At 38.6% G+C, this 27,765-nt stretch overlaps 1 protein-coding gene across 1 annotated transcript in view; it reads left to right on the top strand.

Annotated features, from left to right (window-relative positions):
* Positions 1-366: 366 nt before the first annotated feature.
* Positions 367-27,765, top strand: part of b3glcta (beta 3-glucosyltransferase a) — an 82,703-nt gene continuing 55,304 nt past the window's right edge. Inside the window, exons 1-2 of the mRNA XM_026191752.2 lie at positions 367-622; positions 12,090-12,127. Coding sequence (XP_026047537.2) covers positions 505-622; positions 12,090-12,127 — 156 coding nt within the window. The 5' untranslated portion in view covers positions 367-504. The remainder of the gene's footprint in view (positions 623-12,089; positions 12,128-27,765) is intronic.

Below are 27,765 nucleotides of genomic sequence, written 5' to 3'. Positions count from 1 at the left end.
ACAGTAAACTTTAAATATTTGGGTCATTTGGGTGGATTTTTTTTTTTAGCATTTTGAATTCTCTAAAATTATTGCTATGCTTTAGTTGGAGCTATGGGTTAAATTTTAAGCAACTCATGGCTTATTTTTTATTTCATTTAATTAAAATTATAATTATAACCTTTGATAAACCTACATTGACCTTTTCGAACACGTTTTGATAAAAAAAAAAAAAAAAAAAAGACTGCTCGGTAAGATGTATTTCCAGCTCTAGAGCTAAGTCGGGAGTTTCACGGGAGCACTTGAAGGTAGCAGCAGTTAGCCTCCAGTAAGCGTTTCTGTTTTTTTCCACCATCTGGCCGGGCAGCCTGTCAGCTGAGCTCAGTGAATTCATCCCGCCAGCAGAGCGCGTCCCTGCGCCTCGTACAGAAAGTGGCGATGCCTCCTGCCGGAGCATAGATCTACTCCTCGTTTTCCGTGAAAAGGAAAAGCCCAGTTGTTTGTTTTTTAACAGTCAGAAAGCCCATGCTCTGCGAGCTTCCTCCACCACCTACACAGCTCAAATACGACTCTCCCGGGATGCTGTCGAACAGCCCACACGTCGGTCACAAAGTGGCAGGCTGTTTGCTTTTCCTCTCTTTCTGTAAGTACTCACTTTACTTTCTAATCTTCAAGTCAGGGGGCTCGGACCAGACAGCTGTGAGGGACGTAACGATCCCGGCAACAGTAAACAGTTTGTTCCGTTTTTCAAGGCGAAGCTGATTTTTGTTTGGAAACAAGGGACAGTGTTGCGCTTGATACAGTTTTGCCAACAGCGCGAAGAGGCGAGCTGCGAGTGTATTTTCTTAAGCGTGAAGTGCGGAACCATGATCCGCCTCAACTTCCTGAGGAGTTTAAAGGCGATTTGCACTCACCGGGTGCCATGTGGCTTTATGTAGACCAATGAGTTTATATTAGAGTTAACGGCAGAGGAGAGGGTTTGGAAGCTCTCTCGTGGCATTTCTGTTGAAATCAAATCCCCCCCCTCGCGACAAGCGGGGCTGCTTTTTTCCCTGACATATCGACGTTGCACCGACAGGAGTCAAGCCCGAGGATCAATGCACCTCAGGGTACAGCTCCCAAAAGCTTTAAGTTGGGGGTTTCTTTGTCGCCCTGGATGTGCGCTTGGAATTTAAAAAACAAATGCAGAAGATTAAACAAAAGCCACAGTTAAAAGCATGACTTGTTCCTATTTTTGTCGCTGTAAGAGAGTAAAAGGAAATTATGTCCACAGACTGAAAAACAAGTGAAAGGATATCTTTGCGCTTTGACTATATATAGTTTTTAATTTGTAGCACAAATATTGGCAAAATTGTTTCATAATTCCCTCAATGAAGTTGATTTCTTAACTTGATAAATGTTTAATTGATATGTTAAATCTTTTAGTTGAATTGGTTTAACACGAATTAATGCATGCTCTAAGCATGCTCCACGTATATTTGCATTAGCATATGTGTGCATGTTCTTCTGCGTGTACATGTTCCGTGCACATACAGTCACATATTCAGTGATGTGACATGGACGTTGCAGCACACAATTTGTGGCTGCAGCTGGGAAGAGAATTGGACTGAGTGACCAATATTATATCTGCCCAGTGTACCATGGTGAAGGTCCACCTGAACGAGATGAGATAAATGCTGAGCTGCTTGCCTCACTGGGACTGAAAATTGTCATGGTGACAAAAGCTAAATAGCTAAATACACAAGGATCTGCCAATGTGTTGCATTACCACAGGTCATTCTCAGTACTACTGATTCATTATTAATTGGATTCGACCTAGGATAATTAAGATTTTAACCTACAGTTAGCCGCTGCTTTACGTTCCTTTCTTTGCTTTGCTTTGCTTATTCCAAACATGAATATGTTCATGACTTTTTATTTTGTAGAATTTCACTAGAAAAAGGAGAAACATATATCACATATAATTTCTGATCAGCTTCCTTCCTTGGATGCTTATTTCTGGCAAAAATAAATAAGTAAATAAATCAAGCCTTGTCTCAGTTCAATTAATTCCTAATAACTGGAAAAGAAGGAAGTGCTGCTTTGAAGCCTACCTGCGGATGTTGCACATTAAACAAAACCGTAGCAGTTTGAAAAAGTCCTCAAGTCAATGCATGTGTGATGTAAAATATGCACTACTTTCTGGGCAGTATGAGCAGCCATGGTGTCTGCTGCAATTGACCCTGTGCCCGGGTGAAAGCTCTGTTTGTGTATTTGGCCCTGAGTCAAGCACATTTAGCTGGGCATCACACTCAGACAAGGCTGCTTGTCTGCTCCCCCTGTATGTAATATTCATGGACCTAACATTGAAGTACAGCCGAGGTCTGGAGAACAGCCAGTTTGGTGACATTAGGGTGCCACCTCTGCTGTTTTTCAATGATGTTGTCCATGGAGCCTCAACCAACTGTCATTTCTGATGTGCACTCAAGTGGTTTGACATTGAGTGTGATGCAGTCGGGACCAGCAGTTTGAGACCACAGCGCATTTTCTGGGTCCACATGGGGCGCATTTCAATTGTGGTACATGCAGTATTTCCATAGAGTGTGCAATTGCTTGTTGACTTAGAGATAGTGCAGTGATGTACAATACATGGGGTTGTAGAGCTATATAAAAATGTGGATTCAGCTTTTCTTATGCTGTTGGTGAACAGCAACATTTATCACTTGTGGCTGGAGAAGCCAGTAAAACTGTGCTGTTAATTTAGAGCAATTAAATTTAAAACACTAGTTATTTATTTACTGTAAAATTTGTCTAAACACGAGCAGTTGGTTTGTTGGTTGCTGACATTTTCATTGCAATCCAGAAAACAGCTTCTTAAAGGTTTTTGTTTTTTTATTTGTTTTTTTTTTTCATCATGTGTCTAAGTGACAGATTGCCAATTTATCTTCAAAATTTTTTCCCCATTCCTCTACCTTAGGATGACTCAGTTCAGAGACAGTAAAAAGGACTGTGAGATTGAAGTGGGCGATGATGGGGAGAAAGGAGAGCTGAGCCAGCTCTTAAACAATAGTCTTTGTTCTGACCTTCAGCTGTGGTCACTTTTGGGTTTTTAGAAGTGACTGAAGGCATACAGCTCACATGGTGAGGAGGATTAGGATTCATGATTACTCTCTCGCAGGTCTTGGAACAGATCTTATCCCATAGGGGGAGCGAAAAGATATGACTATATCGACAATGAACGACGAGATTTTGGCTAAGTGACAAATTGGTGCTTAGAAGTCCTTTAGCTGTTTAGGTTGTTGATTTAAAAACATCAATTTAGCTTAATAAAAAGGCACAGGGCCAGTTTAAGGAACAGGTTGCACCAGCATAAATTAGTTTTGGCATCTTTGTGACAGAAAGGCGTGGACACCGTTATTTCTGCTGCTGCATATGTATTTGTGGGAGTTTCCCTATTAGAGTGCAAAACTTGGATTCAGTGAGTTAGAAAATCTACTAAGGCTTGCAGCCAGCAATTAACTACCAGCTGCTGAAAGCAAAGAATAAAAGCATGTGATATTTTTTTGTAGTGATAGTCATCACTTGAAGCATTAATTCTAGTAGGAATGGCAGTGAGAGATGTTATGAGAATAAAGGCGTGAGTGAAACACCTGGAGCAGAAAGCCAAAGTTTTGCCTCTGTCGTGTAACTCTTCAGTGAGTCTCCATCCTCAGTGCTTGGATCTGATGTATTTCTGGTCCTTAATATTGATATTACTTGTATATTAGTGTTGGAGAGAGGGGGGATAATAGTTTACAAATGCTAGCATAGGTGCTATGGATGTAATGCAAGCACCAGAATTAGTTGTTGGGGTGCTTCATGTTCCAATATCAGTCCACAAGAAAAACTGCAGAGCAAACTGTGTGTTTCTTTACTCACAAGTACACACACTCGGCCATGCAACTCACAAATCGCATTCATGTTTTGTTTTTCCCATTATTTTAGTATTATTTATCTTTACTCCTCTCTAATATGAAATGTCTGTAGAAATATAGCTATTAATGTTTCTTTGCTGCCCACAGCAAATCAGATTAATTCCTTTGACTTTAATAAATAACTGCAGCCTCTTGTGGCAGGCAGATAAAACAACATGCATACATTTCAGCACATGGCATAGCAACCTTATTAACTCGCAGATCAGTCAGGATCTGAACTTAAAAAATGTTTTGTTCTTTCTCTTCTGTGTATCCTGCTGATCACCTGTTATACACGGATTTAAGATTTATACTTCAGATGTGTTTGTTACTCTACCTGAGCTGTGAGATTTAAGCAGACGACCACTGCTCAAAACCTTAAAGACCCAACACAGTCTCCATCAATTTTCTGACAGAAGACTTCACCCTTATATAGAAACATATCGATTAGCATGCTGTTGAAACTCAACTGTAAAATGTGTGTTTATGCTGTCTTACTATACCACTGTTTTTGTTGTTTCATTAGGGTTTGACCACCTGATGTGCTCTCATTTTGGCAGACTGTGTACCTGTACATTTGCATATTGTTGCAAGATAACCTGGACACTTTGCACTCCCATTGGCAACATGTTTTGTGATGTTGCGCTCATATGGTAGTGACATGTCAGTCAAAAAGTAGCTATGCCTAAAAATATACCCTGCTTTGTCATTTAATGTGGGACCATAATTTTAAATATGAGCATTACATTTTAATAAAATAGACCTAAAACTATTGAAATTATTGGTTAGTTTGGAATGTGTATACTGATGTTATAGATCTGGTAGGGTCATTTTCTTATAAAATCGTGTTGGAAGGCTACACACATCTCTATGTGCAGTATATGGTGCCATCATTGCAAAATGTGCTCCTGGAAACACCTAGTTTCATTAGAAAAAAACCCACAACAAAGGCAGTTTCCTGTATTTTTCCTGTCACTCTAAATGTCTGCAGCCTGATATTGACACAGTCGCTGGACTTGACAGATCTGTAGCTCAGAACAAAATGAAGGTCAAGTTAAAGAATGGATGTGGTCCAACTTATGTTTGCTGAGTATGGCATTGTCCTTGTCCATTACTTTTTAATATATTTGCGGAATACAGCATCTTAATCTGCTATATGAGCCGTCTGCAGCTGTCTGGTTGTTGTTTTCACCTTGTGAGTTTGTGTGTGTATGTGTGCATGTGTTTGTGTGTCATTCTGGCAAAATCTAATCTTGGAGACACCCACTATAGCATTGGTGGTTTTAGTACATTGGCATCTTTATATATCTGAGACAGTCTGTGAACGAGACATGAAGCTGTATAAACAAATAATAATTTCATGATTAAAAGTAGGGCTGAACGATATATCGCATTTGTGATAATATCGCGACATGATCAAGTGCAATTTTCTAACCGCAAAGGCTGCGATTATACTGCGATTATAAGGCTGTCCAAATTACTACCATATCCCAGAATTCATAGCGCGGCCCAGCCAAACTCCAGTTTCCAGCGATGGCGGCCGCTACTAAGTTTTAAAATTACTCATACTAATCTTTCTGGGTCACAAAATAAACTTTTAACATATTTTCAGGCGAGAAAGTAGTTGTGTAAACATCAAATATCTGCTCGGTTTATCAAGATATCCCATATTTGCAAAAGTGCTTCGACGTTTTCAGAGGCGTCTGCTACCCACCAGCTCGACAGCTAGCCGGGAGCTCGAGGATTACTGATGCGGCCGAGAACGGCACAACTCCCGGCACATCATTTTCAGATCACCGCGGAGTTTCGCTGCTCGGGTTAAACGTAATATATAAGTCACTTAGACAACCTAAAAATGTTATTGTTGGGCTTTTTTCAGTGTTTTGTTTGTTCGTGAGTAAATCGGTTTGGCTGAGATTAAAGTTATTAGATTAGATAAAATAAAACTTTATTAATCCCCCGGGTGGGTTCCTCCTTGGTTTTCACACAGCTGACTAAACGTCAAACAGAAAACTTATTAAACAGAAGTATGAGACAGTCGAGAATTTACACCAGTGTCTGGTTATATTTTAGATAGCAAGAAGCAGACGGCCGAGTTTATTAAACTCCACCGAGACAGCGGTGACGCTAATCAGAACTAGCCTTCTGATTAGCTAATCAGAAGGCTAGACCGTCCAATTTCACGCCTTTAAACTTTAAAGGCGTGTTTGTGTGTGTGTTTATACAATTGCTATTATGTTTGCACTTTATGTGTAATGTTACTGACTGCAGAGATCAGTAAGATGTGTGTATTTTTTATTTATTAGTTTTATTTATTTAATATTATTTTTTAATTGAATGACTGTCTAGTAGTTCACAGATGTCGAAAAACTGAGTGTGGTAAAGCCACTGATTTTTTTTTATGTATATTTCTGCAATCTGCACATTGTACTGACTTTCATTTTAATGTTTACACCAGGGTTCCTTGTCAGCACTTTATGCTCAGATGTTTGTAAGCTAAAAATAAACTATTGTGTATGTTCAAATATACTGTTGTGATTGAAGAAGTTAAATAAAAATGTCAGTCATCAATTCATGCATCACCTCATGTCATCATAACAGAGGTCTGTCTTCCAGGAAAGAACAGTTTAAAATTAATGTAATATAGTATTGGCCATACTATATGATGTATTGCTTGTCTTTGTTTAATAATACAGAAGACAAAGACCTTAAAAAATAATCGCATATCGCATCGCAATCGCAATATTGGGGCAAAAAATCGCAATTAGATTATTTTCCATAATCGTTCAGCCCTAATTAAAAGCTGCTACAAAAGTATGATAACGTTTATTTAATGTAATCAGCATTTATATATTTAAAAATCCAACCAACCAAACAATAAAACATTTGCACTGAGAGTGAGCGCCATAGCTCTAACTCGATTACGTGTTGCTAGTATGGATCTTGGATGGCTGCTGGTGGTGCTCGAGCTGGGAGAGAAAGTTTAAATTTAATATGACACAATCCCAGATGAAGCTTCTGCATCTTGCATGCCGAACAGTTTGCAGAGCAGTTGTCAAAAAATATAAACCAAATGAATTATTACAACTGTGTGTGAAACTGTGTGCCATCTGTGCCAGCCCTTTGAGGAGATTTACTTATAATAGCTTTTATTGTTCTTGTTGCTGCTAAGTTCTATAATTTTTCAATGAGAAATGCTGGCATCCTGAAATCATCTTACCTCACGTATAAGTTATGGTAAGTTTTCTTCAGCCTGGGGTTATTATTGATCATCACTGATGAAAATTCATCATAACCGCCCTTGATGTGCTGCCCCAGTGGTTGCTGACTGTCACTAGGTGAAAGAGGTTGCTGCATCAAAAACCTCCTTGTGATTGCCTTGGTCACTAGCAGATTGACTTGTGTCCAAATTCCACCAGTGACAGAAATATCTGCAAAAAAGGTTTTTGATGCACCAACATATAACTTTTTGTGACTGATTTCACCCACTGTAGCAACTGCCAGCAACCATTTGTCCCCATTCCCATCGAGGGTGGAAACAACAAGCTTGTTTCCCCATTAGAGGCAAAAACTAACAGGTGGTGATATGCGACTCAAATTTAAACGAATGACTCAACCAAGCATCGCTAGCTGCTCTTGTTAGCTGCAATTTATGTGACAGGAAGAGAAGATGGTGGAAGGAAATTACTGATGCTGTTCCATATAGTTTGGCCAGGTATATGATACCAGTTCAAACAGTTGAAAAGCAATGAATCAAGCAAGATGAAGTTTCTTTAGTTATTGTTAAACTAGTGCTAAGAAGTTATTTTAAATTTTTATTTTAGACTTTTATTTTAAATTCCAAGGGAAACACTACTTTTGTGCTTACACTTGACTCATGATGAGTCACCTCTATTGTACTGTAATGCTGCTGCTGCTGGGACCTTGTTTCAATGGATTCACACTTCAAATTAGGTAGTCTGTCATCAGTGACAGTAACTCATTGGAAAAGAAGGGTAGAGAATGCACTTCATTTACTTGCACTCATAAATGCTGCTGCCTGCAAGGTGCAGGCATTGATAAAATGTTGTGCAGTTTTTTTTTTGTTTTTCTTTTGTTTTTTTTGTGTGAAATATCATTATCACAAAATTTCTTGAAGTTTCGTGATATAATTTTGAGGCATTATTGACCACCCCTAGACACAATCAACGCCAAAGTCTGCCCGCACAAGTAGGAAACCAGAAGGGATCAGATTTTTAATGTAGAGGGAAAAGAAAAAGTAGAAAGGGATCCTAACATTTGTCATATTTATAATTTGTTCTTTTAATTTGCTGTGAAGTAACCCTGACTCCAACCCATCTATTAGATATGAATGGCAAAACTGATCTTACCAACAGAGGTTCATCAGGGGATGTTGGTAGTGGACTTAAACGGTATGATGGGATTTGGATGTAGATTGCAGTCACACAGGCGTTAGCAGAAGGATAGCAGAAACTATGAAAAGGAGGGTTTATAAAATTGTACAGAAACCTGATATGATGTGTGATTTGGAGATGTTTCAGTGACAAAAAGACAGTAGGTGGAGCCGTAGGTGGCAGAGTTGAAATGAATTGCAGAATAGAAACGAGAAGGGCAGCTCAGGTTAAGTGATTTGGACACAAAGTTAGACAGCCATGGTTGATGTTTGGACATGTAATGTTGAACATGGAGCTGCCAGGCAGGAGTAAAAGACAAAGACCACAGAGGGGGTTAATGGATGTAGTGAAGGAGGACATGCAGAGTGTTGGACTGATAGATGAAGATGCAAGTGATGGGGTCAGATGATCTACTGTTGCGACTGCTAAAGGGAGGAGCTGAAAGAAGAAGAAGATAAAAAAAGCTGTGGCCTGGTTCATGTCGTGATGACATTTTCAAAACATTTAACATTAATAAAGCAGGATGAAAATTAACTTTGTCTTCAACTTGAAGATACTTAATGATCGAAATAGGCCAACATTAGAAAACAAAGCAGTATGTTTTTCCCCACCTGTGTTATTCAAGACAAATACTCGTGCATTTTTTCTCATGTTTCATTTTCCTAAATGTTTGTTCTTTTCACCAGCCACTTTACAACATCTTGTGCCAGGTAGTGTTGTTGTGTAAAGAGGAGGGCTATGGATGGCCTTTCAGAAGAGGTTGGTAAGAGCTGAATCCATGTTTAATGGCTCTCAGCTTGGCAGTGTTTGCACGCTGGTCTCAAAAGTGGTTTCTGGATGGCAGCCCTGCCACATACATCAGCACTGTGAAGCTAACAGGATTTTAGATTTTATTGTTTTTGCCAAATTAAATAACTTTGTTTTTTGAACCACTGCAGCTGCAGTTCAGAGCTTTCTCTATTCAGTCTATTTGGAAGCCCTTAGTTGTCTCATGTTGCTTTGAATACCCCACATGGACATGGTGATTATCAGAGCTCTTTTAAAGCAGACACTGATTGCTAATTTGCATTCAAGTTAATATAATACACCTGAATAACTGCCTTTGTTAATACGATTTAGTTACTTCAAAGCACTTTTCATGTGGTGTCTCTATTTTTCCCAGCTCTCTCAGCGCCCATTAAATGCTGGAAGTAATTAAAGTCAGACACTGACCAATTGTCAAACAAGCAAGCCATTGTTTAATTACTATGAATCCATTTTTCATTAGCAGGAAATGGCTCTCAGTAGAACCCTTCAACCTGTTTGAATTTAATAAAGTATCTAGCTGCTCTGCATACATTCTTTGTCAGTCTTGAATTTGGATTCGCCTAAGATGAAACCCGAGTGCAGCGTTTCCTTGATAATTGCACTGGACATGTTCTGTCATTATGACAACAGCGTATATTCTGCACAGGCTTGTTTAAAAGCTAAACCATTCAGCGCCGTCATTGTGTAAAGGAATTTGGAGACTTTCTGAAATCAAAGCCACTTCATCTCAGTGTGGCTCAATTGAAAACACGGTTGGAAACAACAGACTTGATTATGCAGGCTGAGGAAGCAATGAGATGGAGGTGCTCCAGTCACCGCTCCTGATGTTATGTATGGAGTTATTCCCCCTCTTCCTTTCTGTGCATCTCTGCCTCTCCAGGGTGAGCCATGAAAAGATGGGAATTTTGAGCAGAGGTAGCAGAATGTATTGTTAACTTGTATGTATTCCTGTAGGAAGCCCAGTTTCATACCAAATGTTGCATTTTTAATAACAACAGAAACCAGAATACAATATCATGATGTCGTGTGTAGTGTCTACATACCTAAAGCTTTGCTGGCTCTCGCTTTATGTTTGTGAACTTCACATAGCTTTTAGGATATACAGATATCAGATAATGATGTGAGGGGAGGGGGGTGGGGGTGTACAAAATTGAGTTTTGCTGGCTTCTTGTGTATAATGAAGAAAAAAGGAGGCAGTTTAATCCAGATTGTGATTCCCATTATGCAAGATTTATTTTGAGCTTCTCATTTTATAAATACGATCAGGCTCCCCCTCTTCTTTCTTTTACCTTTTTCTTTGGTCACCCTGTGTCTGTTAGATGCAGACTCTTTTTGTGGGAAATGTTTGAAGAGAGAGTTACCTGTAAAATATAACAGTCTAAAAAAATCAAAGATTTGTCAGTAGTGCTGGTCAATACATTGCATTCTTTATATTCATTGAAATATGAGCATGGACCACACATCCATTTTATTTGCAGACACCATGATTTTACACTCCAAAGGGAAATATTTGACCTTGTTCAGCAATGTTTGAAATAACTGCTTTTCTTTATTCAGTGGGAAGTTGCTATCCACGATTTTTTTTTCCTATACTGAACAATGTTGTTGCACATGCGTTTATCTATTTGCTTTTTTTTTTATGTCAATTTATACCCATTTTATCTGAAGTATTTAATCAGGAAATGAAACCATTATTAAGTAATTTCTTTCACATTAGCCTTAAAGTTGAGCATGATGGTTCATTCTGCACTATTATATAATGGTACTAATGTTATTTCTAATTAACAAAGTCACTGCTGAGTCATTGTGGAATTTCTTTTAAGACACTATGTGCTGTGTTTTGTTTCTCTGTTAATTATTTGAATGTCATTCATGTTTGGTTGATTTAACAGCTCATCAGCATCATCTTTTCTGTCTTCTCTCCATTTGTCTCATTTTGTCCTTGTCACACAAGCACTTTAAATTAACTGTGAACTGCTGTAAACAGTAGCAGGAAACAGAATTTATTTATGTTTTTAAATGCAAGAAAACCTAACTAGTAAAAATCAGACCTTCTCTTCCATTCTTAGGAAAAATAAAATCCCTTCATTTCCTTTAGATAGTTTTAAAAGTGTCAGCATCCACTGTTATTTTCAGTGTTTTCATTATAAGAATAATAGCAGTCACTCGTTTTGATCTGGCAGCTTCATTCCAGGCTTTGCAGACAGAAGTATTTAAATTGACTTTTTGTGCTTGTTAAATAATTTAAGTTAAGGGTTTCCTTACTATGGCTGGAATCAATATCTGACCAAATTATTGCAGAGTGGTTCACAGAGATTGTATCAATCTTCTGAAATACAGATAGTTATATCTTTTCTGTAGAGCCTATATTTTGGATATTACATAGTGGTTCGGTTGAAGCTCGAAAACATATCTGCTGCTTTTAGGTTTTAATCTGAACTCTCTGACCTTTTTAATGGCCACAGTGCAGTGAGTCAGCAGAGGAAATTTAACAATTTTTTATGTTAGATCATCTAATTAAAGTCAGATTTAAAGCTGAGTGATGTGGGAGTGAAGGCAGTGTAATTTAATATAAATTGCTTTATTAATTCATTCTCAGCAACGCTGCCGTTTTTGATGTATTGATTTGAAATCCTGAGAACCTTTCTGAGAAGATTTTCTTGTCTCTGAATCGATGGCAATGTAATTGGATAGAAGCTCTCAAGGCTCTAATTATAATCTCGAATGGTGAAATGGTGCCGTACGCTTTTAGACATCCAGCAGCAACTCCGAATGGAAGAAAACCCTCAAATACCTTTTAAATATGTTGTTTGTCCACAAATAATAATAAACAAGTTGTTTTCTTTTAGTGTTGCATTTGTATGACAACTTTTAGATGGTGAAGACTGAAGCACAAAGGAGACTGTTTCAGTTTTGAATATTTTATTTCTTTTTGCTGGATGATTTGGAATAACATAATCTTTTTCCATTGTTTCAGTTCACCTTGCTGCTGGCAGCTCAGGAAAAGACACACAGGTAAGAAAAACAGTTGACCCCCATTATTCTTTGTTTCCTATGTGAAAATGAAACTTGATATGATACCTGAAACCTTACACTGTCAGTACACTGAGGTATTGTAAGTAGTTAATCATTTGTTTCTTGCTTTTCAGTTGGTCGGGAAGCCTCCACTTCCTGACCAGCTCAAATTAGCCATGTTTTTGTAATTGAACCCATATTGGCCTCTAGATCAGAAGTTTGATTTGCTCAGCACAAAGTCGATTTTCTGCAAGTTCAGTGTGGTTTTCTTGCTCTTGCACTTTCTGTAGTCTGCAGTTGCTGTGTGATAAATAATTAACATTTTCAGTTGCTCTACTTCTTATTGGTGTGAGAAGATGTTGACAGTAAGCCTCCTGGCAGAGGTGCTTAGCATCACAAAAACGGCAAATTACTGTCTTACTTTTTTACTGATGTCAACTAATTCTTTTCCTGCTGAGGAAGTTTTGCTCTTTTAGTTTGACACTTTTTCAGTTTTGTTCCCCCATGTTCTTATAAATGATGGAGAAATTGTTTTTAACTAAACCTCCAGTGTGATCCAACTGAATATAAATACCCTAAAACAGTTGGTTCTTTGTTGGATTGTATTCGTGAGAACTGCAGAAGCTATTGGCATCCAATTTAAACAAAAAAAGAAGGCAGTTTTCCTAATAAAATTATCAAATTATTAAGGTATCTATTAGAAAAGATACTCATTCAAATCATGATCCCCTTTTTTAACTAGGGAACCATTTGGCACTGCTGCCCATCAAAGTGATAAAGTAAAACGATTTATATAATAATCACCCAGGAGAAGAAACCCATTGGGGGCACTGAAAAGAGCTGAGTTTTTACAACAAAGAAAAGATAATCAGGAATAAAATTGCTAATGTGCTGAAAAAAAGACGTGATTGTGAATCATGCCACAATGATAAAAGCAGAGAAACCAGTTTATGGAGTTCCTTTATGTCTAAACTGCCGCAATGAATCTATTCATACACTTAAATGTCTGCAAAAAGCACGGGGAAACAGCTCAACATTTATTTCTGTCTTTTCCTATATTTACCCTTGCATGAGGTTGCTAATGGTTTTGAAAGCTCATGATCTCTTTATACTCCCAGCATACTATGAATTTCCTAATGCACTCACTGCCCACTGCATAGGCTGTGGCTAAAGGGGCAGGGTAGGTCACCCACTGCTCAGACGTTTAGTGGTTCAATAACCTCTACTCCAGGCTGCACGTCCAAGTGTCCTTGGACCATGTTTACAGTGAAAAGTGATGCACTGACGTGTGGGTGCATAAGTGAATGTTGATTATAATGGAAAGCACTTTGAGTGTGTAATGAATAGGAAAACACTACATAAAATCCATTTACCATTTAGAAAATTTTAGCAGGTTTCTCAGACATAAAGACACTTTGCCTTCTGTATGTACATTTGTTGTATTTAGCGTGTGTGTGTGTGTGTGTTTTGTGTAACTCGGGTCAAATGTGAACCAGGTTATTTATTTCCTTTTTAGATCTTCCGAGCTGAGAAACAACATTAACAAATTAGAACGGAATACAAATTTTTAGGTCATGGAAGTGCTCCAGTTTAGTTATGAAAAGTCATAAAATATAGATCAGGGCTGTGGCAGGAGGCTTGAAGGTCACTCACACATAAAATATTTTGCAACATATCCTTAGAAATGATCAAAGAGTAAGAAAACAATGTTAATGTTTGGAATTTTATACCGTTTATGAATAAAGCATTTTAAATGCTTGTCCCACTGATAGTTATTGACATTTTACAAAAGTGCTTGTACAGCCTTTTTTGTGGCAGGGGTAATAAGAAACAACAATTTTTTTCCTGCTTTACATCAAAAATGAGTTGTTTTTGCAGTTTAGATTTTGCTTCCTGATTCTCTTGTTCATATTTATTTATTTTTGGTTGATGTTTTTGTAATCACTTGTTATTGTGCAATAAGTGGTTCCGATCATTAACAGGGCCTCATCAGTGCAAAAACAGGAAGTGCTTAAAGAATCCACTAAAAATAAGCAAATACTAATTAGTATATCCAATAGAAATTTCAGAAGCAATATATGTGTAAATGCCATTGTATAGATCAGGGGTCGGCAACCCTAGGCACGCGAGGGTTAACTGATGGCACGACCATAGCTGGACTAGCCATCGGGCATACTGGGCATTTGCTCGGTGGCCCGGTGACTTTTTTTTCTTTGTAGCGGTATAAACAATGAAAGGTGGTGGATTGGCCAGATGCTGGTCGGTGTGTAAAAATAACTCAGTTGTTTGGTGGTGGCTATGGCGGTGCTTCCTCAGATTCAGTAAAATTAGCAAGTGGTGGAGGCCAGCAGGTGGATGAGAGAAAGGGGAGGCAGGAGGAGCAGAGACCTGAGACAGCCGCCGGTCGGAGTGTCAGGTGAACTGAACTTCAGGTAAGAAGTTATGACCTGCTGTCTATCTGGGTCAGATATAAACCAAGTTTAGGCGGAGTTTATTTTCGTTGTGCTGACTTTTTACAGTCAGCTACAATAACTTGTACTGCTCGTACCGTCATGCTAGCATGACAGAGTTTCTATACAGCTGGGTAGGTGCTTTGATGTTACTGATGTTGAACTTTATTTAATTCATAAGGTTAGTTAGTAGAGTTGCCAACCGTCCCGTAAAAAGATGGAATCGTCCTGCATTGAGAGAAAATATTACGTGTTTCGTGTTGAGGTGAAAAGGAACATTTTGTCCCGTACTTCAGCTAGAATGGAAAAAGACACAAAGCTGGAGTTATTCTGTCATTACACTGCACAACTGCCTCTTCTTCTCTCATTCCCTCCCCCTCCCTCTCCTGTTTCTTCTTTAATCATGAAACTGATCAATGATCAGCTGATCGGCTTTTCTCTCTTGTTTGTTTATCGCCCACTTTGCGCCAGAAAGAGGAAACCGGCGGATGTCGCGCTAAGCAACAGCAGCACGTTTAAGCTTGATCAGCTGTTGTCAGAATTTATTTAATATTAATTTCTAGTATCAGCTGATGTTTGCTGGAGCCACAGCTGTAAAAGCTGCTGGTCATGATGTCGGTTTGTATATCTGGTGAGAGGGAAACATGAAGATGAAACCAGGAGATGTCCTTACTGAATCATCAGAGCTGAGCAGGTGATGGAGAAACAGGTTTACCTTTAAGGTGACATGAATGAGTTGAAGGGAAGTTATGAACTGTTTCTGAGAGACAAATAACACCAGGATCCTTTTTTTTTTATGTAGCTGACAGCTGGTAACTATGCAGGGGCGGGTCTAGCAAAGTTTTGCCAGGGGGCCAGGTAGGGCATTAACAGGGAGAAGGGGACACAAAGAAATACTTTCTAATTCTCATTTAAAATGTCTAGCTGTTATTAAATAATTATCTGAAGCTTACAACCATAGTTTTTATCTGACGTAAAATGTATAGAAATCATACATATAACATCCACAGCTGTGCGTGTTCATGGAGCTTGCATTTTCACCTGCTGGACATCACTACCTGACAAGTTTAACTGTCTTCAGAACATTGCATAGGCCTTATTGACAGTATTTAGCTCTACATATCTGTGTGAGCAGATTTTCATGAGTGTCCTCAGGTAGCCGTCTGAATGCTGGACACTTGGAGACCTGTGTCTCTGAGTGGGAGACCAGAGATCAGAGTGTATTAACAGACATGCCATATTGGCCCAGTTAATTTTTCTTATCATTGTTGTGAGGAGACCATAAATAGCATTTGCATTTTCTGTTGTACAGTTCATTTGCTGTTATGGAGTTCTTGTTATGGATAAAATGTGTCTTTTTTTTGTTTCAAAATAGCTGATAACTATTCGCTGATAGCTGGCAACATCTGCGAACAAATATAATTCTATAAAGTGGTTCTATATAGTGTGTAACTGTTCATATAGAGCGTTATTAAATTTATTGCTAATGCAATCATATGGCACACTGACTTCTGAAGAAATTTTAAATGGCACTCGTCATCAGAAAGGTTTCATACCCCTGGTATGGATATTTAGTAGAGTAAGCCTTTTAACTAAATTACTTCTTCAGAGTGTATTTCACATGATTTTCAGACCAAATGGTCAGCTCAGAAGATCTGCTGCTGCATGAAAGAGGATTCCCCAACTGACTTCAAACAGCTGTGCTCATCAGATCCGAATAAATCTGCACGGCTCGTGTGGTGTGTGATATGGGAAATGCTAATATCAGAATGCAAAGAAGCTACAACCAATTTTACTGCTGCTTACTGTTTACTTCTTCCAATGGAAGAAGAAGTTTTGATTCATACTTTGCTTTAATCAGCTTTTTGATTATACCATTGCAACAAGAGACTCATCATATGTAATTCAAGAAACACAGTTGCAGCTGTAAATATCAACGTAATCAGTTGTCATCTTTCAACACAGTCAGTGGCTTGCATATCGACCCCCTCCCCACCTCCTTTTCCTTTGAAGATGGCCTGAAGCCGCTGATGACTTGCAGCAGTTTGAACTGAAAATGACTTGGAGAAGGTGGCAAAGGCAAGCACAGGTGCTGAAACAACAAGAAACAACAAGAATACTACACATTTGCTTATGTAAGCACAAGTGCCTTGATTGTGTGTACTTTGAGGACTCATGAGGAAGGATGCAAGATAACTATACAATGTGAGAACAAACCTCCTGCTGATGGTCCTGCAAAGCCAGTGAAAAGCATTTCTCTAATGCTTGACTTTGAGGCTTTGCAAGTTATGAATACACTTCTAAAATTAAATACATGACCCAGCCTGAAAGCGTTCCACTCTGAAAGGGTCAGCATCACCTTCTGGTGGTGTTAATATATGTGGGGGGAAAGCACAGAGCAGTCACCACACACATGGAGACAAGCAGAACAAATGTAACCGAAAGTGCATCTTTGTGAGTCAATGAGTTATTTAATGTGTTTTTGAGACTAAGTGGTATAGTTTCACAAAGTTATATAATATAAACATTTTCTTGAGTATGAATGTACACTGTGCAGGATGGGACATGGTGTTCTCTGAAGGTTGGGACAAGCATTCCAGTTACTCCAAAATGATATAGTTTCTTTGTGAAGTAATCCAGATAACAAATATAACAACCACTTATTTTCAACTGTGACCAGCAGAGAAGAGTGCTTTTTGTCTTTTGTAGGTTTCAAGTTTTGAGTACATTTCAGTGGTTGACATAATGATTAGTCTTGAAGATAAAGAAAAGTGATTCCTTAAAAAAGCACTATTTGACTCACCATGTTAGATTGAGCAATAACACCTTCCCCAGCGTTTGCAGGTTGTTGTTTTTCTGCCAGAATTAATCTGTAGAGCCTAAACGGCTGTCACTAGAAGCAAAAAGAGTTTTTCTTAGTATTCCTATTCTCTTCACCTTGGGCAGTTGCTTTGCAGAAATCAAACTCAAGAAGAGACGTCTAATGTCTGAATCATTGCTTCAACTCGTCTGCAGTGACCTCAGCTCAGGAAAAATGATTATTTTTTCTGAGATAACAAACCTTTGTGAATGCTGTCAATATTCATTCAAAGATCCCACAGCACCTGGAAAAAACCCAAGTACCAGCAGTTCCCAGATATTACACACTAATTTGCATTAAGCTCCAACATTATCTATTATATCTGGAAATCTCATGTTTGGGGAAAACCTGTGTACACACATGCAGCTATAGATTAGCCAAAAGCATTTAATCTTAATTCTTAGTAGCCCAATTACTCTTTGTCTGAATCACATTATCATTGCTTTTCACGGTCAAAAATACTGTAACTTTTTTAGAAGTTATTATTAATAATGTTAAAAAAGGATGCAAAATGAGCTTATACCTAAAGCCTGTTTCAGATGTGCACTTAAGTCCATTAATCAGATGACATCTAAATGTGTTGGCTTCAGGTCTTAAGTCCTTATAAAAGTCACAGTAGCACTGGATCAAACTTTGTGGAAAAAAAACATCACTTTCAGTCTATCACAGGTCTGAACAGCAGACTGCTGTCTGCAGTAACAAAAAATAACTTGATGTACTTTCTAATCTTGAATAACAACAATATCCTCTCTATCACAATCGAGGTAATGTCTGAATGAAACCGTGAGGAACATTAACCTAAAAATGTACCTACAGGGAGTGCAGAATTATTAGGCAAGTTGTATTTTTGAGGAATAATTTTATTATTGAACAACAACCATGTTCTCAATGAACCCAAAAAAACTCATTAATATCAAAGCTGAATGTTTTTGGAAGTAGTTTTTAGTTTGCTTTTAGTTTTAGCTATTTTAGGGGGATATCTGTGTGTGCAGGTGACTATTACTGTGCATAATTATTAGGCAACTTAACAAAAAACAAATATATACCCATTTCAATTATTTATTTTTACCAGTGACACCAATATAACATCTCCGCATTCACAAATATACATTTCTGACATTCAAAAACAAATCAGCGACCAATATAGCCACCTTTCTTTGCAAGGACACTCAAAAGCCTGCCATCCATGGATTCTGTCAGTGTTTTGATCTGTTCACCATCAACATTGCGTGCAGCAGCAACCACAGCCTCCCAGACACTGTTCAGAGAGGTGTACTGTTTTCCCTCCTTGTAAATCTCACATTTGATGATGGACCACAGGTTCTCAATGGGGTTCAGATCAGGTGAACAAGGTGGCCATGTCATTAGTTTTTCTTCTTTTATACCCTTTCTTGCCAGCCACGCTGTGGAGTACTTGGACGCGTGTGATGGAGCATTGTCCTGCATGAAAATCATGTTTTTCTTGAAGGATGCAGACTTTTTCCTGTACCACTGCTTGAAGAAGGTGTCTTCCAGAAACTGGCAGTAGGACTGGGAGTTGAGCTTGACTCCATCCTCAACCCGAAAAGGCCCCACAAGCTCATCTTTGATGATACCAGCCCAAACCAGTACTCCACCTCCACCTTGCTGGCGTCTGAGTCGGACTGGAGCTCTCTGCCCTTTACCAATCCAGCCACGGGCCCATCCATCTGGCCCATCAAGACTCCCTCTCATTTCATCAGTCCATAAAACCTTAGAAAAACCAGTCTTGAGATATTTCTTGGCCCAGTCTTGACGTTTCAGCTTGTGTGTCTTGTTCAGTGGTGGTCGTCTTTCAGCCTTTCTTACCTTGGCCATGTCTCTGAGTATTGCACACCTTGTGCTTTTGGGCACTCCAGTGATGTTGCAGCTCTGAAATATGGCCAAACTGGTGGCAAGTGGCATCTTGGCAGCTGCACGCTTGACTTTCATGGGCAGTTATTTTGCGCCTTGGTTTTTCCACACGCTTCTTGCGACCCTGTTGACTATTTTGAATGAAACGCTTGATTGTTCGATGATCACACTTCAGAAGCTTTGCAATTTTGAGACTGCTGCATCCCTCTGCAAGATATCTCACTATTTTTGACTTTTCTGAGCCTGTCAAGTCCTTCTTTTGACCCATTTTGCCAAAGGAAAGGACGTTGCCTAATAATTATGCACACCTGATATAGGGTGTTGATGTCATTAGACCACACCCCTTCTCATTACAGAGATGCACATCACCTAATATGCTTAATTGGTAGTAGGCTTTCGAGCCTATACAGCTTGGAGTAAGACAACATGCATGAAGAGGATGATGTGGACAAAATACTCATTTGCCTAATAATTCTGCACTCCCTGTATATTGAAAGAGAATACTATCAGTCATCAGTCATGTTATCAATCACATGTATAAAAAAAAAAAAACGTAATCTGTTTTGACTGGCTTGTCATTGTCTATGTTTAATTGACTGCAGGTACCAAGCACAGGTAGAAGAGACAAAATACAACAAACAAGCAGTTTCTGATTTTCCTAAGCTAATTAAAGTGCATTCACAATTACAGTCATGTGAAAAGGAAAGGAAAATGACAGCTTTCAAAGGACTCTGTGTGGGTCTGTGAAGAACCTAGTACACCCCAAGATTCAGTAGCTTATACAACCACCTTTAGCAGCATTAACTGGAAGTAATTGTTTTCTGTATGACTGTTTTCAGTTTCTCATATCCATTCATCTTTATAACATTGCTTCAGTTCATTGAAGTTTGCATACATTTATATATGCACAGTTCTCCTAAAGTCCTGCATTGTAATCAGAGGTATGGACTTCAGCTGGGCCATTGTAGTACCTTGATTCTTTTCTTTTTCGGCAATTCTGGTGTAGATTTGCTGCTGTGCTTTGGATCACTGTCCTGTTGCATGATCCAGTTTCAGTCAATCTTATCTGTTAGATGGATGGGCTCACATTTGACTGAAGAGTGCTTTGATACACAAAGACTTTATGGTAAACTCAGTGATGGTGGCTACAAAGAAGCCCAAAGTCACCACCACTTCACCACCGTGCTTTACAATTGGTATGAGCCATTTCTACTGATATGTTGTGTTTGGTTTTTGCCAGTCATGATGCTGATTATTATAGCCAAACATCTTCTGTTTGGTGTAGCTTGTCCAAAGGACATTGTTCCAAAAGTCTTGAGGTTTGTTCAGATCTTTTTCTTTTTTTTTTCTTATTCTACCCTGTTCTTTTTAGGCTTTTTAGGCTTTCTCCTTTTTCTAATTGTAGTTGCAGAAACGTTCACATTTAGCATGAGTTGTAGTTCTTGGGTTTTTTACAATTCTCTGAGCATTACTCGGTCTGACCTTAAGGGGAGATTTTTAGTGGGATGTCCACTAAAAAAGATTGTGTTGACATACACCTGAATGCTGCAGAATTCTAAAACCTCTGGATTTACAATGGTGGTCATGGTTGCAGATGATCAGTTGATAAAATGTATCTGATTAGCAACACCTGGTTGCTACTTGCCCTCTTAATTTCTCTGGAAATAGTAAGGGTGTTCGTAGTTTTCCTGCGGACACTTTATTTTTCGTTGGACTGGAAGTGTTTCTACCCAGAATGTTTGTTTGGGGTCAGATTTTGAGGAGAAAAATGATTTAATATCCCAGGTAAAAAGTCATTTTATTTTATTTTATTTTATTTTATTTACAGGAGCAAGCTGTCACTGTAGTGTACGGATACTGTTTTGTTAGTTTACAGATAATGAAACCCTAAACAAATCAGTGACTTTTTTTGTGTTTATATCCTTCAGCAATGGCTCCATAGTGCAGTGGTTTACATGTTTGCCAAATAAGCAAATACTGCCAACTCAAAACCCTTTGGGGTTGTACCAGAGAGGGTATCTGGCATAAATAAAATAAAAAAATCTGCCAAATCAAACATTCAAAGATACTTGCTGTGGTGAACATTTGTGAATAGGGAAGTAGAGCAGGGCGATATGACCAAAAATATTTATCACGATATACATTTGAAAATTTTGGGGCGACCGTGGCTCAGGGGGTTGGGAAGCGTATCTGTAACCGGAAGGTCGCCGGTTCGATCCCTGGGCTCTCTGTCCTGGTCGTTGTGTCCTTGGGCAAGACACTTTACCCTACTGCCTACTGGTGTTGGCCAGAGGGGCCGATGGCGCGAAATGGCAGCCTCGCTTCTGTCAGTCTGCCCCAGGGCAGCTGTGGCTACAACCGTAGCTTGCCTCCACCAGTGTATGAATGCGAGAGTGAATGAATAGTGGTATTGTAAAGCGCTTTGGGTGCCTTGAAAAGTGCTATATAAATCCAATCCATCATTATTATTATTATTATTATTATTTGCGATAACGATATAACTGACGATATAATTGACACTAGACAAAATACTTTACAACTCCACAACTTTGATGGGGTTTTTGCACTAATAATGTATTTTCACTTAAACAAGCAGCTGTTTTTTATGTGCATTAAAGTTATATAAAAATGTAGCAGTGCAAATTCCTTGCTGACAGTTTAACCAAAAGGCATTTCCAGTGGAAATTGGCCAACATATCCTCAGCATAACCATGTATAATATCAACAAAACCTAAAAAGAGGTTATACACACCCAATACAGTAATATTATGTTGAAGCACAGTACGTATCACTCCGCGAGGCGCCTGCCTAATATAGCCGTAATGCTCCGACAATCCATCAAGCGGTGCGGGTTCGTAGCTTAGCAAAGTCGTACTAAAACATTTGACAGATTTTCGAGCGCCGTGTACAACATAAAATTGTTTCGAGGTCAGTAAACATAACCAGAATTCATACATAAGGGGCACTGTAGATTTTCAGAAAAATCAAAGGATTGATTTTAAGTGTGCTGTATTTTCCAAACAATACGGTTAATAACGATGGCCCGCTAGCATGCTCTACCAAAAATAGTGCTTTGTTGTATATCTGACGGACGAAAGCTAAACCAGTTCCACACCACTGAAGTTGCAGCCTTTTTACAAACCAATTCTGGTTCATCCGTTTCATTTAACGATCCACTTTCGCTCTTCTCATTCTCCGTCGCCGCCATGTGCGTATGTAAACATAGGCACTGCACATGCGCGTTTTACCCATATTCTATCGCGATATTTCATTTTCCTATCCTTGCCCAAAATTACACCGGTATTACCGTGAACGGTATGATATAGCCCAGCCCTATAAGGAAGCAGCCAGAAATAGCTTTAATGTTCCATCAATCAGTAGCCATGCCAGTTTCTTCAAAAGCTAATTAATCAGTAAGTATGATTAAAAGAAAATACAACACTGCTGTTAAATAGAAGCCCACATATCTTCATCTAGTTACTCTTAATAACAGTGGAAAGTGTTTTTAAATGGTCCTCTGGGTTTTTTTTTTTCCAAATGGCAAGTATGCCTTGAGAGGAACAAGCTGGGGCTAAGATAAGTAGTATTCTTGTTTGTAAGTAAGATACGACGGAGAGTTTTGTATGAAAGTTAATGTGGGTTGTTGTCTTTAGTCTGTGCCTCTTGTGTGTAGCTGGCTGCTGTGTGGTTGTTACTGTGACCATCTGCCTTTGATCAAATGGTGTCATTTTTGCTTTATCCAGACATGGTTTAAAATGGGGAGTTTTAATTAGCTGTGCAGAAACAAGGCCTCCATCTATGTCATCAGAGGACTAACAATATTCTGATTAATTTATGCCGAGATATAGGCCACAATCATTAGGATTGTAATGGTTCCAAAACTAAGACCTAATCAGTGATACAAACATCCACAGTCTCATATGGCTGTTCCATCTTCCCGTTTCACAAAGCTGTGCCGCCCACCACCTTTCCCACCCGGCCTGACCAGCTGCCACAACTCTTACTGTTGGTAATGAATGGATGTTACAGAGAGAAACGTTGCAGAAGTGTATCAGCTCATTGGATGAATGTAAACACAGACACGAGGGGATTATGTGTAGCAGACATCGCAGAAAATGGAAGGAAAAATATGTTAAACTAGAGTCTGTCTAACCATTTTTGTCTTGGTATAAATAGCATGTGTAAAATGCACTGGCTGAGAAACAACTTAATGTATGTAGGCCTACTGGTATACAGTAGGTCTACCTGTTAGATACATAGGAGTTGGTTAAAATAATAAAGAGAAATGTGTAGTCCTGTGTGACTGATCTCATTTTCTAAATATTGATTGGTAAAATTTTGTCAAAAACATTTATCAGGCATGTTATGAAGAGGCCACGGAACATAGTGTGACCCTGAATAACCTACACAGCAGGGCTTGACAGTAACGGCTGCCCATTGCCCCAGGCAACCAGATTTGGACCACTGTCAACAATTTTGTGCTGTCTGGTCGTCTGTGTTGGCAACAGTTCTCCAGTGCTTAGAAAAGCAAAGCTAAATCCCTCAGAGAACAGTCTTCAAACTAAGCAAAAGTGCCCTCGTTGAACTATTTCACTGCATGAGAAATAGAAGAAAAAATGAATAATAACACAATAGATCGGTATTATTGCCAAATAAGACGAGCCAAATCTCCGGAAAAGTTTAGGAGTTAAATACTGTGTATGTTTGGGGAAAAAAATGCACCTTAAACTCTGTAACATGAGAAAAAAAAAAAAAAAGACTCATCCTGATATTTCAATATCAGTTCGGGTAAGGAGGCAGGGGCAAAAACCAACACAGCGGGTCACCTATGGAAAGATTAATCAACAATGCACTTCAACTATTAGCTCAGTAAATCGGTGCTGTGTTTTTGACAAGAAAGACCCCTTTTCAGACTCGACCGGTGTCTCTAGAAAAGAAAAGGAAAAAAAGAAAAAAAAATAAACCCGGCTTGCAGGAGTTAAATATTAATCCCTTTGTAATTTAACATCCTAAATTCATTACCTTGCAAATGTGAAATTTATATTCAGTGGCATCATTCTTTCATTCTTACTTTTACTTTGGATTGTTAATAAAGCTGAGCCTCTTGTTCTTAATCGAATCCATGATGCTTGTTGCTAGGGATACAGCTATAACTTTATGCCAGTTAATTACATTTTAGAGTTACTTGATTTGATGCATATAATTACTTACTTAGATTTATTTTGGTTAGCTGAATTGTAAAAATGATTAAGGGTGCAAGCAGTGATATACCCTCAGTATTAGCTAACAACAGCCTGCTTTAAATCTCCCTATACACTTTGCCTGTGCCTTCTTAAGTACCAGGGCTTTCAGAACAAATCTACATCAAGTGAATCTCTCATGGTAGTCCCGGTGATTTGACTTCTTCTACTTCTATTTGATGCAGAAGCAGAGAGAAGATCTTTCTGTCATTATATTATTGCAAATGTTGTCACATTAGAAGAATCGAAATAACAACATCTTTTTTTTTTTTTTGCTCCAGTTTTATTCCCCTTTTTTTGATATTAAAATAATACTGAAAGTTAAAAAAAAACATATATACTTTTTAGCTCTGTAATTTAGCAAATGCAACAAAAAATATGCTATTAATGTAATGAAAATGTGTCAGAAGATTCATTGTAAGGCTTAGATATGTTTTTGGTTCGATATAAATATTTTTACTCAAAATGGCTCAAACATTGCTTAGATTGATAGTCTTTGGTCTATACAGTGTTATAGTTACTAAACCGTATGTACAGTTGAGACAATCATTGTTTGATCCCCTGCTAAATTTCTAAGTTTGCTCACTTCCAAAGAAATAAACAGTCTCTAATTTTTATGGTAGTTTCAGAGAGTCAGAATATTAATCAAAAATCCAGAAAAAATATCATCCATCAGTTCATTTATCTATCCATCTATCCATTTGAAAATACATTATATAAAAGATGAATTGACTTGAGTCATGGTTTGAATGTCATTGAAGTTCTGGCTCCCTTATGGCATACAGATTATAATCAATCAATCATATTCACTCACCCTTCCAAATCATTGAAATGAGGTGTTCCAATCACTTCCATGGCCACAAGTGTATAAAATCAAGCACATAGGCATGCAGACTGCAAACATTTGTGAAAAATGGGTTCCTCTCAGGAGCTGAGTGAATTCCAGTGTGGTACTGGGCAAGTGCAACACATCCAGTTGTGAAATTCCATCACTACTAAATATTTCACAGTCAACTTTTAGTGGTATTATAACAAAGTGGAAGCGAATGGGAACAACAGCACGTCAGCCGCAAAGTATTAGGCCACGTAAAATCACAGAGCAAGTTCAGCTAAAGCTAAGGCGCATGAGTACAGAGGTCGGCAACTTTAGCCAGAGTCAGACACTACAGACCTCCAAACTACATGCAGGCCTTCACATTCACGCCTAAGAACACTGTACAGAGAGCTTCGTGGAATGGGTTTCCATGGCTGAGCAGCCATGGATGGGGAAGTGACAACTCTTGGTATGATTATTTGGAAAAGGAAGAAATACAAAGAGGTGGAGCTCCATGCTAGATCTTGCTTCATGGAATGTAGATGACCATAAGAAGCTGGTGGATCACCCAGAAACTACATGGGAGGAGCTTGTTAATGATTCGGAGGCAGTTGGAACACAGTCACCAAGAACACTATTGGTGACACACTACACCATAATAGATTTAAATCTTGCAGCACTCGCAAGGTCGCCAGCTCAAGTAGGCACATGTACAAGTCTGTCTTAAATTTGCCAGTGAATTACTGAGTCCAAGCGGGCTTTTGAGAAATTACTGTGGTCAGATGAAACCAAAATAATGCTATTTGGCATCAACTCAACCTGCCATGATTGGAGCAAGAGAAATACTGAGTGTGACCCAAAGAACACCAAATCCACAGTCAGGCATGGAGGATGACTTCATCACTTAGAAGCCAATTGACAAAGCCATGTGCTGTAGACTCTTTAACAAGAACCTCTTTCCTTCAGCCAGAACATTAAAAGATGGGTTATGGATGGGTCTGCCAACATGAAAGTGACCCAAAACATACCAGGCGTAGCTAAAGAAGAAGCACCCAAAGTCATGGAGTGGTCAGACAATCTCCAGACCTCAATCCTATAGAAAAATCTGTTGATGGAGCCGAATGTTCAGGTTGCCATTTGGCAGCCAAGAAAACTAAAGGATTTAGAGAATTTCTATAAAGATGAGCGCCAAAATGCCTCCCAATATGTATGCAAAACTGGTGACAAACTACCAGGAATATCTGGCTGCTTTGCTTTCCAACAAGGGTTGGCAAATATGAAGTCGTGTTTTGCTCGGGGATTAAAATTCTTATTTCACTCAATTTATGTCTTTTTTGCAATGTGTTGATGTTTTCTCTCTCTCCATTAAAATGAAATAACCATAAAAATAGAGACTGCTCATTTGTTTGTGAGTGAGCAAATTTGCTAATTCAGCAGGCGATCAAATAATTATTTCTTCCACTGCAACAGACCAATACAAATGGTGCATGAATGGAAGCACTCATCAACCTGACAATGGTGGCATTGTGGGAGAAAGTAAAAAAAACAGCAAAAAGTCTTGTGAAAGCAGAAGGCCTGTTTGTGAGATATGTCCTCCGACTATAATTTAGTTTATAACATTCATATTACTTAATGTTTGCAATAAATAACGAATTGCTGTGTAGGCGCTTTCATTTCAGTCTCTTTGTACTTTGACTACTTCTGCTACTTCTTCTGTGATCCAAACCCAGTGGTTCCCACTAAGTACAAACACGTCACAAGTAATTATAGTATCATTTTTCATAAAAGTTGAATAATTTCATTGAAGAGCTGGGCACTTTAGCTTTTTGCAAATGTAGCTCAAACAGGAATAAGAAGCACCTGTGTTAAGGTCTACTTTCATTTTCATGTGGTGCATATTTATAATGTATTGCAGAAGGATGGTGCATGTGGGACTAACTCAAGATAAACCACAGCGTGTTTATCATAAGCAAAGAACATGTCAGCCAGTGCAAGTGGATCACTGGTGACTCACTGACATGTTTAATATTTTTTGGACGACGACAGAGCTCCGTGGCTCAGAGGAGAAAGCTTTATTTGGCTTTGGCTATGTAGGCAATATTTGTTGCATGAATTCATTGTTGTGTTTTGTCTTTCTTGAGCTCAAACTATTTGTTGATTAACCACATGAGCCATCATATGAAAGAAAACCCAGAATAAATAAATGTCAAGCAACATCTGAAATGTGAAAATATGCATCTTTTATGTTTTTATATTAGTGCATATAACTTCATGTATTCTAGGTTTTGTCATTCTTATTTATTAGTGCCAGACACTTAAGAATGTCACCTTGCTGTCTGTTGAAATTTGACTTTTATTTTAATAGTAATAAATATTAAGTGAATGGTTGATCAGTATCGCTT

The sequence above is a fragment of the Astatotilapia calliptera genome, chromosome 14, assembly GCF_964374335.1.
Source record: "Astatotilapia calliptera chromosome 14, fAstCal68.1, whole genome shotgun sequence".
NCBI lineage: Eukaryota > Metazoa > Chordata > Actinopteri > Cichliformes > Cichlidae > Astatotilapia > Astatotilapia calliptera.
The sequence above is the reverse complement of the archived record's forward strand: the minus strand, read 5'-3'. Positions and strand labels throughout refer to the sequence as shown.